Source organism: Mesocricetus auratus, unplaced genomic scaffold (genome assembly GCF_017639785.1).
Source record: "Mesocricetus auratus isolate SY011 unplaced genomic scaffold, BCM_Maur_2.0 Super-Scaffold_100006, whole genome shotgun sequence".
NCBI lineage: Eukaryota > Metazoa > Chordata > Mammalia > Rodentia > Cricetidae > Mesocricetus > Mesocricetus auratus.
Genome location: NW_024429190.1, coordinates 10,230,760 through 10,244,898, shown reverse-complemented (window position 1 = coordinate 10,244,898; position 14,139 = coordinate 10,230,760). Strand labels below are relative to the sequence as shown.

The following is a 14,139-nucleotide window of genomic DNA, read 5'->3' as shown; positions in this document are numbered from 1 at the left end:
GGCGGAGCTTCCGGTCGCCAGTGGAGGCCGGCGGAAAGCTGAGGCTGCGGCGTCGTTGGGACCGCGGGGCGTGCCATGGCGGTGAACCTGAGCCGGAACGGGCCGGCGCTGCAGGAGGCCTATGTTCGCGTGGTCACCGAGAAATCCCCGACCGACTGGTAAGCGGCGAGGCGGGTCCAGGCAGGCGCTGGAGCTGGAAGGTGGGGGCGCGGCCGTAGTGTTGCTGGATCACCTGCCCCCTTCCCTGCACCCTAACGAGGTGCTACCCCGCCCTCGCCACCGCTGTCCCCCAGCCGGACCCAGCGAGCTCCCCCAGACCTTTCTCCTACCGCCTAGCGGTCGTTTCTGCCCTGGGGGTCTCCTGAAGGTTTCCGCCTGGCTGCGATTGCTGTCCGTCAAGCTCTTGCCTCTTCTGGGACTTTGCTGGACAAAAGGGTCCCACGCAGCTAGCTCCCTAACTCCTTAGAAGGCGGAAGCCGCGCCCTGGTCTTTTAAACCCCGATTCAGGAATAGGCCTTGAAAACGGTGTGACCGCGGGGTTGAGGTCATGAGCTCACCCTGAAGGTGCGGCCGGGGATGTCAGCGATCTGGGTCCCTGGTGCTCTTGGATCACATTTCTGAATTATAGGAAGGGGACTGAAAACGGGGCGCTGTCACCTGTTTGAGAAAAGCTCCGTCTTTGCCACCCCAGGCCATCCTCCGCTAGGCTGTCAGTGTTTAGGAGTCGTCCTGGGATTTATTCGGGTTTTACAGTACTGAGATCTTGGATCTGAAGTCTCCGAAGTGACCCTGCTGAGCCCCTCCCCCTTCGGCTTTATGCATACCTGTGTATAGTAATTCTCTTTCACTTTCGTATCTGCTTGCATTGTTTCCATTAGCCAGCTTTTAGCGCTTATATTTCTGAGAAATCTGTTGTTCGGCAGGTTAAGGTGAACAAATTCTGGAGAGTGCAAACCGCGCCACTGCCCTGTGGTCAGCACTGAGGAGCATCCCAGTCTGCCCACGTTGAGTCCTCCGTATTGCATGGTCCTGTGATCTCTTCTTTTCTACGGCTTTGTATTCTCAATCTTCTGCTCTGCAGGAACCGTCACTGGGAGTGATACCCCTACAGCCTAGCTAGCAGTGCCTTCTCCTGCGCTCCGTTGAGCTGGCCGTATGCCTGCTTTTGAGACAGAGTCTTGCTCTGTAGCTCTGGCTGGCCTGGAACTCCCTGTGTGGACCAGTTTGGCCTTGAGCTCACCTGCCTCTGTCTCCCAAGTGCTCGTTGAGTCCTTCCTGGAATCACCTGCTCTACTTTGGTCTGGCATTGTCTTGCCTCATTCATTCAGTGTCCCTTCTGAAGATGCAGAACCCTTTTTCCTCAGACAGTATCGTCTGCCCGGCAGCCATGTTACCAGGCTCCTGGGCGCTGCAGTCCGCCACTCCGGTTGGACAAGGCCTCCACCCTCCCTGCCATAGCATTTCAGTGGTTACTCAGCAAGATTGTGTGGCAGGTCCCCACTCGCTAGCTGAGAAAATATCTGAGCCATCTCACTTCCCTGCCCATAGCTGCAGTGGCTTCCTGTTGCACTTTGAATAAAGCCCCGACTCTTGCCCTGCCTGACCTGGTTCCTCTTGCCCTCCTGCTTACTACACTGGCCACACCTGTTGAGCACCCTTGTACCAGAGTCTTTCTCTTCCTCAAAATCAAGCTAGTTCCTCATCACAGCCTTCCATCTTACTGCTTCCCCTGCATGGAACATACTTGTACATCATCTGATGGCTTCTTGTCTTTCGTGTCTCTACACTGAGGTTGTCTTCTCAGAGAGGCCTCCAGGATTCCAGTATGTGGACCATGTGTATGCCTGGTGCCTTCAGAGTCTGGAAGAAGGTGTGGTGTCCCCTAAAACTAGATAAAGTCACCTTTCCACCCCCCCGTTTCATTTCACTTCCTTGTGATATAAATGACACACATACTAGAAACCTTCATGTGTGTGGGGGGTGTGGGTGGTGTATGTGTGTTCACTATCTCTTCCCCTAAAGTGATGGGGTAGACCTGTTTCTGTCCCTAGTGCCCGACTGTCATATTTTGGATGGATGGATGGATGGATGGATGGATGGACGGACGGACGGAGCCATGTAGAAATAGACTGTCATAAAGAGGTGGTCTTCAATTTGGCAGTCACAACGGGCTCCACACAGAGCTGGCAGACCAGAGCCACGGCTTCAGTTCCCCATTCTAGTCTAGTTCAGCTCCCTCCCCGTCGAGCCTGAGGTGACCTGTGCACGCTTCACTCCCTGACGGTACATTAGCTTTAGGTGTGTGTATCTCTCCTGTTCGGGGCTGATTCCCAGGGAGGACCACGTATTCAGAGAATGACTGGATGTTAAGGTGCTTTCTTGCTGTTCAAAGCCCAGTGCTTTCCTCACACTGATTTCAAAAAGGGTGGAACTGTTGTTGGTAAGAAAAGGCCTCTGGCTGGGTGGTGGTGGCGCACACCTTTAGTCCCAGCACTCAGGAGGCAGAGGCAGGTGGATCTCTGTGAGTTCGAGGTCAGCCTGGTCTACAGAACAAGTTCCAGGACAGGCTCCAAAACCACAGAGAAACCCTGTCTCGAAAAACCAAAAAAAAGAAAAAAGAAAAAGCCTCTGAACTAGAAAATTTATTTTGGGCTGTGTATGTGTATGTGTGAGCAGATGCATTAACAGGTACAAATGAATATGAATGTGTGTGGAGGCCAGAGATCAATGTCAGGTGCCTGCGGAAGCCATAAGAGGACATGGGTCCCCTAAAACTGAATTTACAGATATTATAGATAGGGTTGTTTTTTTTCTTTTTTTTTTTTTTCTTTTTTTGTTTGTTTTGTTTTTGAGTGAGAGAGAGGGTCATTCAACCTCATTCTCACTAATTTTGCTAGACTGGGTGCCAGGAAACTCCAGGTCCCGAGTATCTGCCTCCCCAGCACAGGGTATTAGCACTTGCCTGTTTTTTTCTTGGGGATTAGAGCTGAACCTTAGGTCCTCATGCTTTGCATAACAAGCACTTGGTCAACCGAGCTACCTCCTCAGTGTTGATAGGTTTTTGTTTTGTTTGAGCCAGAGTCCAGGCTGGCCTTGAACTTGTGATCTACCTGCCCCTGCCTCCTGATGCTGGGATTACCAAGCATGTGCCACTGCGCCTAGCTTGAACTTAACAACATTCCTGAAGGTAGTTTGGAATAGAACGCAGGAGAGAGTGAGGTGAGGTAGATCCCAGACACCAAGCAGGTTTTCTTTGCTGCTAGCTCCCTTCTGTCCTCTGCTGCTTCTTCCGGTCCCCCTGCCCTGACAGCCAGCGCTCATCACTAAGAGGAAGGGACTTGTTTCTTCAAGAGAGCTCTATCAATTCAGGCTAAATACCAAATGTGCCTCCCGAGTCATCGTCCTTGTTGGCTGGGGTCTTTGCTCTGAGGAGTCCTCTGTTGTAGGAAGCAGCCTCCTTCCTGGTCGCCTCCTGTCTGCAGCCCTGCCTGCTGGGCCTGTGTTCTGACTCTGAGGACATGCACTTGTGGCACTGACGACCTCTTGGAACTTAGTCTGGAGCTTCTGTCTACCTGCCTCTCTAGCTGAGTGACAACAGACAGATTTGCTGTCACCTGGGTCAGTCCCTGTACCTCATGATTGTTGCCTCTGCTGGGGTTGTTAGTGTTGGTGTCAAATTTGTGCTGATGGCAGGACCCCATGTTTGTGACCCTCAGGCTCAGCTTGCCTGTGGGAGACCTTCAGTAACCTTCATTCTGGTGAATTGACTTCCATAGCCCAGACTAAACTCACCATATTTCCTCACTGCTTCTAGAGAGCAAGTTTATAAACTAAAATCGTCTACAGAGTCTTATGCATTGTTCTATACACCCAGCTTGGTCAACTTAAGTCTCTGCTACATGGAAAACATACGTATGGACAACTGTCCATTAGATGCCTTTTGTTCATTTTTCAGGACAGGGGTTCTCTGTGTAGCCTGGGTGGCCTGGAACTCACTCTGTAGACCAGACTGGCTTTGAACTCACAGAGATCCACCTGCCACTGCCTCCTGATTGCTGGGATTAAAGGCATGTGCCACCACCGCCCAACTTGGATCTGTGGTCTTAACTGGGACACAGTATTTCATTGTCTGTTTTCCTGGTAAAGTGCACGTTTGCCAGGAGAGTCACAAGACAGGAAGACATTCTGCCCCGCTCGCAGGCTATAGCAGGTCTGATACACTCAGGAATACCCAATGCATCTTTCTCCTTCATGCTTCTCCTTTAGGTGTTTGGATTTAGGAATATGTAGACATATTTTGCCTTTTGCAGTTTATGTGCCTGCAAGCCAGCTGAGTGTTTCATGAGTGTATCTTCCTCTAAATAGGTGTGTGTGTGTGTGCGCGTGCGTGCGTGCGTGTGTGTGTGTGTGTGTGTGTGTGTGTGTGTGTGTATCCTTCCCCAATCTCCATGGCTTTCTCCTATAGGGAGTCCCATGGCTGGCTAGCCTCAGAGTAGCCTGTTGAGCTCCCACCAGGCAAGGCAGAGCAGAGCACAGTGGAGCCTGTGCCTGCCATGGTAGGTGTAGGGAAGGCACATAGGGCCCTGGGTACTGACCACTTAGCCTGCTTGTGTTTCCTTTCAGGGCTCTTTTTACCTATGAAGGTAACAGCAATGATATCCGTGTGGCTGGCACAGGGGGGTGAGTATGATCCCAAACTGACTCTCAGCCCCAGAAGAAAGTGAGATACACAAAGGGGAGAGGATGTGACTAGCCCTGGGCCACCATCACAGCAGCAGAAAGGGGACTCAGGCTCATAGGTATCTCCTTTCTCCAGCTTAGCTGCAATGCCTCTGCTCCCAGCTGAGCTTCCCCGAAGACCTTTTACCAAGTTAGCTCCAATAAGGGCTATTCCTGATGTGATTGTGGGCCAGCGTCGGGTAGGACCAGGGCCAGCCATGTCAGCCATGACACACTGATGCATTTCATGTTTGTTAATGCAAACATTCTTCTTTGGCTGTCCTTGGCTGGGCCAGCACAGTGCTGCTGTCTTAAGAAGCAGCCTGCCCTCCAGCTCACGGGCAGCCCTTGTCCAGGGCACTGCCAGTCTTCAAGCTGGTGCAGGTGAAGGCCCCCGTATATGCTCTCTGATTCTGCCCTGCGCTTGGGCAACTGTGTGCAGGGGCCTTAGGGAGCAGCAGTGTTGCTGCAAGTGGTCACTAGGACCTTGATTTGGTGGTCTAAGTGTCTGCAGAAATAAGTGGTCACGAGGACCTTGATTTGGTGGTCTAAGTGTCTGCAGAAATAAGTGGTCACGAGGACCTTGATTTGGTGGTCTAAGTGTCTGCAGAAATAAGTGGTCACGAGGACCTTGATTTGGTGGTCTAAGTGTCTGCAGAAATAAGTGGTCACGAGGACCTTGATTTGGTGGTCTAAGTGTCTGCAGAAATAAGTGGTCACGAGGACCTTGATTTGGTGGTCTAAGTGTTTGCAGAAATAGCAGCTTTTGGCCACTGCTGGGAGAACCAGGCAAGTCAGCTGAGCCAGAGATGCCTGAGGTGTGAGACGAACCTGTCAGCTGAAACTCTTGACTCTCCCATGTTCGAGGCTACCATGACTGTCTTTGGGGCCTAGCCGACCACTCTACTCCCAGCTCCAAGCAAGTGCCTGGAGCATGGGCTCTGCTCTGGCAAATGGGAGTGTGGTTTTAGTTACTATTGATAGAAAAGTCCCTTTCACTGTGAGCTGTTCTTGCTGAGGCACCCTCTTTCTAGAATCACCACTAATTGGTCGTCTCACGTGACATTGTAGGTGCCTGAGAGTTGCAGATATCAGCAGTCAGAGCTCCCTGCTGTCACAAGGCAGGACTCTGTTGCCCATCAGAGTGCTGACTGCCTTGGCTTCTATGTGGCCCTGTGGCTGAAATGCCTGAGCCAGCTCCTGCTGTAAGCTGGAGAGTTAAGAGATTGAAGCACAGCTTCAGGGAGAATGGCCTAGGGCAGCTCATCCTGACCCCAGCCAAGACCGTGAGGGTTTAACTAATTGTTTACCTTTGGAATGTTCCAAAAGGTCTGAGTCTGGTGGCCCTGGAGTCTGAGTGGACATGTAGTTTATGACAAAGGAACATTAGCAGGCCTTTTGCCCCAGGCCTTCCTTGGTAAAATTGTCAAGAGATCTTCTGTTCAGAAGCCTGGTGGTATGCAAGTATAGTGACTTAACACCTATAACCCCAGCACTCGGGAGACAGAGGCAGATGGGTGGATCTCTGAGTATGAGGCCAGCCTGGTCTACAGTTCCAGGACAGCTGGGCCTATATAGAGAGACCTGCCTCAAAAACAAAAAAGAAAGAAGAAAAGGTAAACATAGTAGAAATGACTTTTTAAAAAAATTTCTAGTTTCCTTCTCAGTTTTAGAGAAGTGGTTTTTTAAAAAACCAAGACTATTGTGAGTTTAAAATGGGGAAGGACACCTAACATGCCTGTCAGAAATGTACTTTCTTGGGTTCACCAGCTCTTCTAAGTCAGCTGAGTGGGGTTGGGGCCCAAGAACCTGGTTATTTGTTTGTTTACTTGCTCATTGTTTTGTGGGGGGGGGGGGGTGAACCCAGGACCTGATGTCTGCTAGCCAGGCAGTCTGCCTCTGAGCCAAGCTGCATGCTCACCTCAGGAGTGGTCTCAGTCAGGAGGGGCGAGCACTGGTGGGGCAGGGTGCAGGCTGCCTCTGAGCCTTCCTGTGACTCTGCAGAGGGAGGCCTGGAGGAGCTGGTGGAGGAGCTCAGCAGCGGGAAGGTGATGTACGCCTTCTGCAGGGTGAAGGACCCCAACTCCGGCCTGCCCAAGTTTGTCCTCATCAACTGGGTATGTGGATCGGTCTCCTGTAATGTCACTGGAGAAGTCCCTTATCTCCTTTCCATTGACTTAACCTTGGCAACAGAGTATTTTACCGCATCACTCAGTAGCTCAACAGACCCTTAATTAAAAATGGGTGAATGACCAGAGTAGACCATCCATTCATTGTGAACCAAGGAATAAATGGCTTTGCTCAGGATCCCCACCCCCCCATGATTCCTTCAGAATGGAGTAGAAATTATTGCACAAAAATCCCCGCCCTATGATGACTCTGATGGAACAGAGGGACTGCCACAGTGTTCAGGAGCCTTGGGAGTATAGAGATAAGAGCACCAATAGAATAGATTCCCCTAGTTGGGGGCTGGAGGTGTTTGAGAATGCCCCCACTTGGGAAGCAGCAGCCATGCTTCTCAGAGAACATCCTGAGCTCCCTGGAAAGTATGAGGACTGAGCTCATCTGTGTGACTCATTCGGGAGAACAGCTTTGGCTGGGAGGGAGTGTCTTTTAGGAGAGATAGGGAAACTGTTGGGTTCCTGGGAATTGTGGGCCAGGAAGTGGTTTTGGAGGAGGCCTGGGTCATGCTATCTGTGCTTGTGTTTCAGACAGGCGAGGGGGTGAATGATGTGCGGAAGGGAGCATGCGCCAACCATGTCAGCACCATGGCCAACTTCCTGAAGGTGAGGCTGAGCCAAGCCCTGCGAGGGGCCTTGCAGGATCAGTACTCTAGAGTCCTGCGTGCAGGTGAATTGAAAGGGAGCCGGATTGGGGGCAGGACCATGACTAATGTTCTGGCTGCCAGCAGGATGTGGCACGATAAGGACCACTCCAGCACTGATCCAGTAGCAGGGCTGAGGCCGGCATCTAGTGAGACCCTGTCTCACTAGCTAAAAAAGAGGGACAAGTCACACAGCCACAGAGAGCCTTGAAGGGACAGCTGCTAATGCCCATGTGTCCCTCTGATGCATTCCTTTCCTGCCCATTTGTACAGCTGTCATTTTTCCCAATCCCGGGGACATTTCTATCGCAGTTTATAATTGTCAGCTGACTTTTGCATTTCCTTGGCTCCTGGCAAGGAGATTTGAGACTGATCTCTACTTCTGCCAGTGTGTATTTAGACATACCTTAGTTCTTCCATCTGGTGTGAAAGCTTTTAATTGAGCTTTTAAAAAATTTTGCATTGCTGAGATCAAACCCAGATTCTCACATGCTAGGCGAGTACTCTGCTCCCGAGTACTCAGTGAGCTTCCAAGCTTATTAGTAGAACAACAGTTAATGAGGTCACAGGTCAGCTACTCAGGAAGCAGTCAATACGCCTTCATTGACCAGATGAAAGGTGCCTGAGCGTCTGCTGAACTGCAGTAGGAGCTGTAACATCCGAGGCTCGGGGACAGTTGGGCCGCGGTGTCTCCTGACTTGAGTCTTGTGTGCAGTGGAAGCCTTTGCTATGTTGGACAGATAGGAATTTGGCCTGTCCTCTCTGAAGTTTGCAAAGCTTATATTTGAAGTGCTGCTTCTGTTCTAGGGTGCCCACGTGACCATCAATGCACGGGCTGAAGAGGATGTGGAGCCCGAGTGCATCATGGAGAAGGTTGCCAAGGCCTCTGGGGCCAACTACAGCTTCCATAGGGAAAGCAGCTGCTTCCAGGATAGCGGGCCTCAGGCCCCAGTGGTGAGTGCTGCCCTGACAGGGGCCTTTGTCCGTGAGTGAGAGCAGGGGACAGAAATGTGGTTTCTAGTGTCTGGGTAACTAATTCCTTCTGCTTGGCATCTTTGGATGGTAATCCTAAGCCCTGATAGACACCAACTCCACTAGCTTGGCTATTCTAGAGCCGGCTTGTAGCAAGAGTCTCTTTAGCAGCTGTCTACAGCTGTGATAGTCTAACAACCCCAAGAGCTATGTCAGTGTGACTTAGATGGTCCCTGGTAGTAGCCATTGTGGAGAGTTTCTGGTGGCTATAATTGCAGTCTGAAACCACACAGGCCTGCGGCTCTGGCGTCATGTGGAACTCATGGCTGCAAACCACTTACTAGTCATGCAGTGAGATCCGCGGTGTCCACTGTCTGAGGAGCAGCATACTTTAGAACTGCCAGGAGTCTGCTAAAAATCCTTCCCTGTCCCTGTCAATGAGGACCAGTTGCCACCATAGACACACGTGTCCATGAACATAGACCCTGTGTTCTCAGGGTGCTGTGTCCTGGCTGGGGTGGCCTCCCTAGGCTTTTGTTGTTCTTTTGTTTTAAAGATGGATTTTGTCTTCTTTTATATGTAACGTGTACGCGTGTTTTTGCCTGTATTTATGTCTGTGTACTACATGTGCGCTGTGCCTGCAGAGGCTAGAAAGGGGCACGATCCTCTGGAACTAGAGTTCCAGACAAGCTGTTCCATGTGGGGGCTGGTTCTCGCAGCGGAGCCATCTCTCCAGCCCTTGTTGTGTTGTGTTTTGAAGACAGGGCCTTGCTCTGTAGGCCAGGCTGGCCTGGAACTCAAGATCCTTCTGCCTCAGCCTCCCAGATGCTGGGATTACAGGTGTGTACTAACACACCAGCTCCTAGGCATTTTTCTGAACATTTTGGTGTATCTCCTTGTGGGTGGTAGGCCAGGGTCCTCTGAGCCTACCAGGTGCAGTCCTAGGTGGTATCACCTGCTTTCTGGAGCTGGCAAATTCCCTTTACCCTGCTCACCGCGTGCCTGACCTTCTGCATGTGCCAGACCTCTAGCGTGTGCCATGTCTTCTCTAGGGCTCTGTGTACCAGAAGACCAACGCCATATCTGAGATCAAGAAGGTTGGCAAAGATAGCTTCTGGGCCAAAGCTGAGGTGAGTGCTGAAGTAGGGATGGACACCCTGGCAGGCACCCTTCTGAACATTATCCTGTACAGCTAGTTGAACTGAAGGCATATGTGAGTTAAGTCACGGTGCATGATGGGCTGTAGGTCCGTTCTTTGACCATGGCCCTTTAGGGACCCAGTCCCTGGCAGGGTTTGAGGCCGAGGGAGCTGTGTGTGGCTGAATGCCCAGCTCCCTCTGCAGAAGGAAGAGGAGAACCGCCGACTGGAGGAGAAAAGGCGGGCTGAAGAGGAGCGGCAGCGGCTGGAGGAGGAGCGTCGGGAGCGAGAGCTGCAGGAGGCTGCCCGCAGAGAGCAGCGCTACCAGGAACAGCACAGAGCATCTGGACCCCCAAGCAGAACGTGTGAGCAGGAGCAAGAAGTGGTTTCAAGGAGCAGACAGGAATGGGTGAGTTTTGGGAATCAGTCACAGACCTAGGAACTTGCTAGTTTGCCTCTGTCTTGGCCAGTTGGTGAAATCCTTGTTCCAGGATTGAGGCTTAGCCCAGTCAACCTGAGGTACATCTGTGCACACTAGAGAACAGTGTGGGGAAGCCAGGACAGAGCTTTTGGCATGGCTCGAAGCCCCATCTTGGGAGGGGCCCTGTCAGCTCCTCAGCTTCCTAGTCCCCACTCTTAACGCATCCTGCGCACCCTCACCATTGCTCTGAGGGCCTGCTTCTGAGGCGGGCGTAGCCAGGTGAGAAGCCTTTGGGTTCTCAGTCACTGCTGGGGCCAACGTGTGCTTCTGTTTTCTCCCAGGAGTCTGCTGGGCAGCAGGCCCCACACCCACGAGAGATTTTCAAGCAGAAGGAAAGGGCTATGTCCACCACCTCTGTCTCCAGCTCTCAGCCAGGTGAGGCCCCCCCCTGGGCGTGACCACAAAACAAGGTGGACTGAGGGGAAGCATAGAGTCCCATGCAAAAGCCTCCAAGGCATGTGTGTGTTAAAGGTGACAGAAGGTGAGTAAGGAGAGCCACCACTGCGACCCTTGAGGACAACAGGACTCGACTGCCCACAGATTTACCACACAGCCCAAAACCCTGGGATGTTTACCTGTGCTAGCCAGGGACCTACTTCAGATCCACCAGGCGGGTCTGTACACTGCAGGTGTTTTATCTGAAGTAACATAATGCACATGGTGTTTTCTGGGTTCTCAGGCAAGCTGAGGAGCCCCTTCCTGCAGAAGCAGCTGACTCAACCAGAAGTCTCCTATGGCAGAGAGCCAACTCCCGCTGTCTCAAGAGCAGGAGCAGCTGCATGTGAGGAGGAGCCAGTACCTAGCACTGTGTCTTCAGCCCAGACAGAAGAGGAACCCACATATGAAGAACCCCCAGAGCAGGACACCCTCTACGAGGAACCTCCACTGGTGCGTTCCCGGTGGAGGGGTTGGACATAGGCCTAAGTTTTCTGTGGCACATTTTAGGGTACCGGGGGTATTTTCTTCTGTTTGTTTTTATTTTATGCTTATGAGCATTAGGCCTGCCTCCATATGTGTGTGCAGTGCCTGCGGAGGCCAGAAGAGCATCCGAGCCCCTGGAACTAGAGTTACACTTGTGCGCCGCCCTGTGTGTTCTGAGAACCAAACCTGGGTCCTCTGCCACAGCACCCGGTGCTCTTGACCCCTCCAGCCTCCCTCTCTTGCGGGAGCAGGCTTTGAGGCCGAGTTCCTCTGTGTAGCTTTGGCTATCCTGGAACTCACTCTATCGACCAGGCTCACAGAGATCCGCCTGCCTCTGCCTCCCAAGTGCTGGGATTAAAGGCGTGCGCCACCAACTCCCGGCTTCCTTTGCTGCTTTTCAAAGACAGGATCTCGCTGTGTAGCCTTCAGCTGGAGATCTCTTGACACAGCCTTCCTGAGTCTGGGGATTGCCGCCATGCACAGCATAGTTTTGTTTGTTTTGTAGTGTGGATGATGGACTCCGGGGTCTTGAGCACGGTAGGCAAGAAGCCTACCAGTGAGTATACTCGATTGCCTTGGAGCCGTGCTGTGCCTCAGGCTGTGTGGGCCAGTGCTCCTGTGTGCCTGATGGTGCATGCTGAGAGCCCTTGCACTCCAAGGCTGGAGGGATTTGGGTGCTCCCTTTGAGATGAGAGCCGTGCTACAAGGGTACCAGGAAGCAATAGCGCTGACCCCCAAAGGGCCCTCCTGTATTCTGTGTCCTCACCCCAGCTCCCAGCTTAATCTGAGCCTCGGGTCAAGGCTGAGTCTGGGGTAATGCTGTCTTTCTCTGACAGGTACAGCAGCAAGAGGCTGGCTCTGTACACATTGACAACTACGTGCAGGGCCATGGCCTCAGTGGGCAAGGGCTGTGTGCCCGGGCCTTGTACGACTACCAGGCAGGTAAGATTTTCCCCCACTGATGGGACACAGGTCTCACATCCTGAGATTAGGGAATAGAATGTGTGTAGGGCCTTTCTGGGGGCTAGCCCCAGAGGGTGTCTGAAAGAAAAGTTATGAGGTGGGAGGCCCTCTGGGGTGGGAGCGCCCGTGACCTTGGACCCTGTGTCCTGAAGAGCATGTGCCTCCAGTTAGCTGCGTGCCACCCGCCGCCAGGAATCCCTATAGCCGTCCTATGAGAGAAGTGAGGCCTGGGTATTGGGGAGGTTGAGAACTTCCTTTTACAGGAGGGCTCTGTAGGAAGCTGTGCCTTGGAGAGGTGCCATCAGGCTGGACGGTGGCGGCTGTTTTTGAGGAGGAAGCCAGCCTCTGAGCTTTAGCGCAGGAAAGGCTGGGCTCCCTGGGGACAAGTGAGGGACTTGGTGCAACTGGCACCCAAGATGCCATCCTTCGCTTCCCTTCCTGCAGCTGACGACACAGAGATCTCCTTTGACCCTGAGAACCTAATCACGGGCATCGAGGTGATTGATGAAGGCTGGTGGCGTGGCTATGGGCCTGATGGCCACTTTGGCATGTTTCCTGCCAACTACGTGGAGCTCATAGAGTGAGGCCGAGACTCTCCCTTCTCCACTGGAGTGGCTTCCTTGTTCCGAAAAGAGGCCTAAGAGTTCATTTTTGGCACTCTTCCAGGAATGTAATTTCAATAAGGACAAGGCTCCCCCTGCCTTGAGTGCTGTTACCCCAGATGTAGCAGAATCCCACTGCCCCCCCAAATGCTTACCATAGCCTCCAGCACCTCCTGCCAGACTCTCAGTGGGAATGGAGTATTGAGCCAAGCTTAACCTGTGGCCAGCTCCTGGGTGACCTCTGTCCAAGGACAGCAGCCCTGGGAAGCCGAGGTCAAAGCCGGGACACCTGGGGGACAGAGTCTGCATTTGCCTTTCTTCCTCTCTGTGGCTTCACAGGGTGGTTGCTGCATCTATTTAGAAAGGCCCTTGGGAATCATGAACTTAAGAGAATTGCTTTTAGCGAAATCTTGACCAAAGTCAGAATAGATCATGATGGTTTTGACAGCAGGGAGGTTTTCTTACTAGGGGCTTCCCTACCTCACTCCATTTCTGTCCCCATGTCTGTGCTGTGGGAAGAAGGATGGGATGGCCAAGCTCCCGTCTCTGGGAATGTGAAAAAGACATGACTGAATCGTGTGACTAACTCGGTGCCTACTGCCTCCCGCCTGTCTGTGTGTGATAAGTAGTCTAAGAACTGCAGTGAGGTCCACGTCTCACTCCCGCTTCTGATCTAAATGCTCCTGTGTGGAAGGAACCCCAGCCAGGGAGGAGTCTCTCTCTCCATTGTACCCGAGTATGTACACGTGTGTTTACACATGTGTGCCCTCAGACAGACTCAGGAGGCAGGGGCAGGTGGATCTCCGTGAGTTCAAGGCCATAAGATCAGCCTGGTCTTTATAGCTCTTGGACAGCCAGAGCTGCAGAGACTTGGTCTCAAAAAGAGGGCCAGGGTGTATAAATGGTAAGATGTAACTGACGTTGGACCCTTCCTGCATTCCATTTCCTGAAGAGGCCACTGCTGCACAGGTGCTTCTGGGAGTCTACAACATGGTCCAGCACTTACTTGCCTGGAGATGCTGGGTGAGCATCCTTGACTCCCAGACTTAACCCTGGCAGCTTGGAGTGCACAGGGGAAACCATTGGCCTCAGGCTGCGGTCAAGCCTACTTCACCCTATTTCTTTATTTCTGGGGTTTTGTTTTGTTTTCCATTTGTTTTTCTTTTTTGTTTTTGTTTGTTTGTTTGTTTGTTTGTTTTTGAGACAGGGTTTCTCTGCCTTTGGAGGGTCCCCTGGAACTAGCTCTTGTAGACCAGGCTGGCCTCGAACTCACAAGAGATAGCCTCCCCATTTCTGCCTATCCTTTAGGCCTTATGGTGACAGCAGCAGGCCACGGAGGCCCTGTGACCTTAAGTTGTTACTTAGTTTGAAAGGCTTGTCCTTGCTGGGAGACACACTTAACATGCCATTTAAGAGGTCACAGGATAGCAGAAAGCCACCCTGGAGGAAGCCGGTCGAGAGTCACGCTTCCTGTTTCTCATGGAGAAGGCCAGGTCACATTGCTTTTCTCCCTAATGTA

At 52.3% G+C, this 14,139-nt stretch overlaps 1 protein-coding gene across 4 annotated transcripts; it reads left to right on the top strand.

The window, feature by feature from the left end:
* On the top strand, positions 1-13,206 carry Dbnl (drebrin like). 4 transcript variants are annotated; one of them, XM_040746751.1, is made up of 11 exons: positions 1-158; positions 4,624-4,679; positions 6,724-6,836; positions 7,431-7,505; positions 8,351-8,497; positions 9,568-9,645; positions 9,859-10,062; positions 10,416-10,509; positions 10,814-11,022; positions 11,892-11,997; positions 12,463-13,206. In XM_040746751.1, the coding sequence occupies exons 1-11, from the start codon at positions 76-78 to the stop codon at positions 12,600-12,602; spliced, it is 1,305 nt and encodes a 434-aa protein (XP_040602685.1). In that variant the 5' UTR covers positions 1-75; the 3' UTR covers positions 12,603-13,206. The 4 variants fall into 4 exon arrangements, with proteins under 4 accessions (XP_040602685.1, XP_040602686.1, XP_040602684.1 ...); XM_040746750.1 differs by lacking the exon at positions 1-158 and adding an exon at positions 1,792-1,870; XM_040746752.1 differs by lacking the exon at positions 6,724-6,836 and having other exon boundaries at positions 2-158.
* Positions 13,207-14,139: the final 933 nt, after the last annotated feature.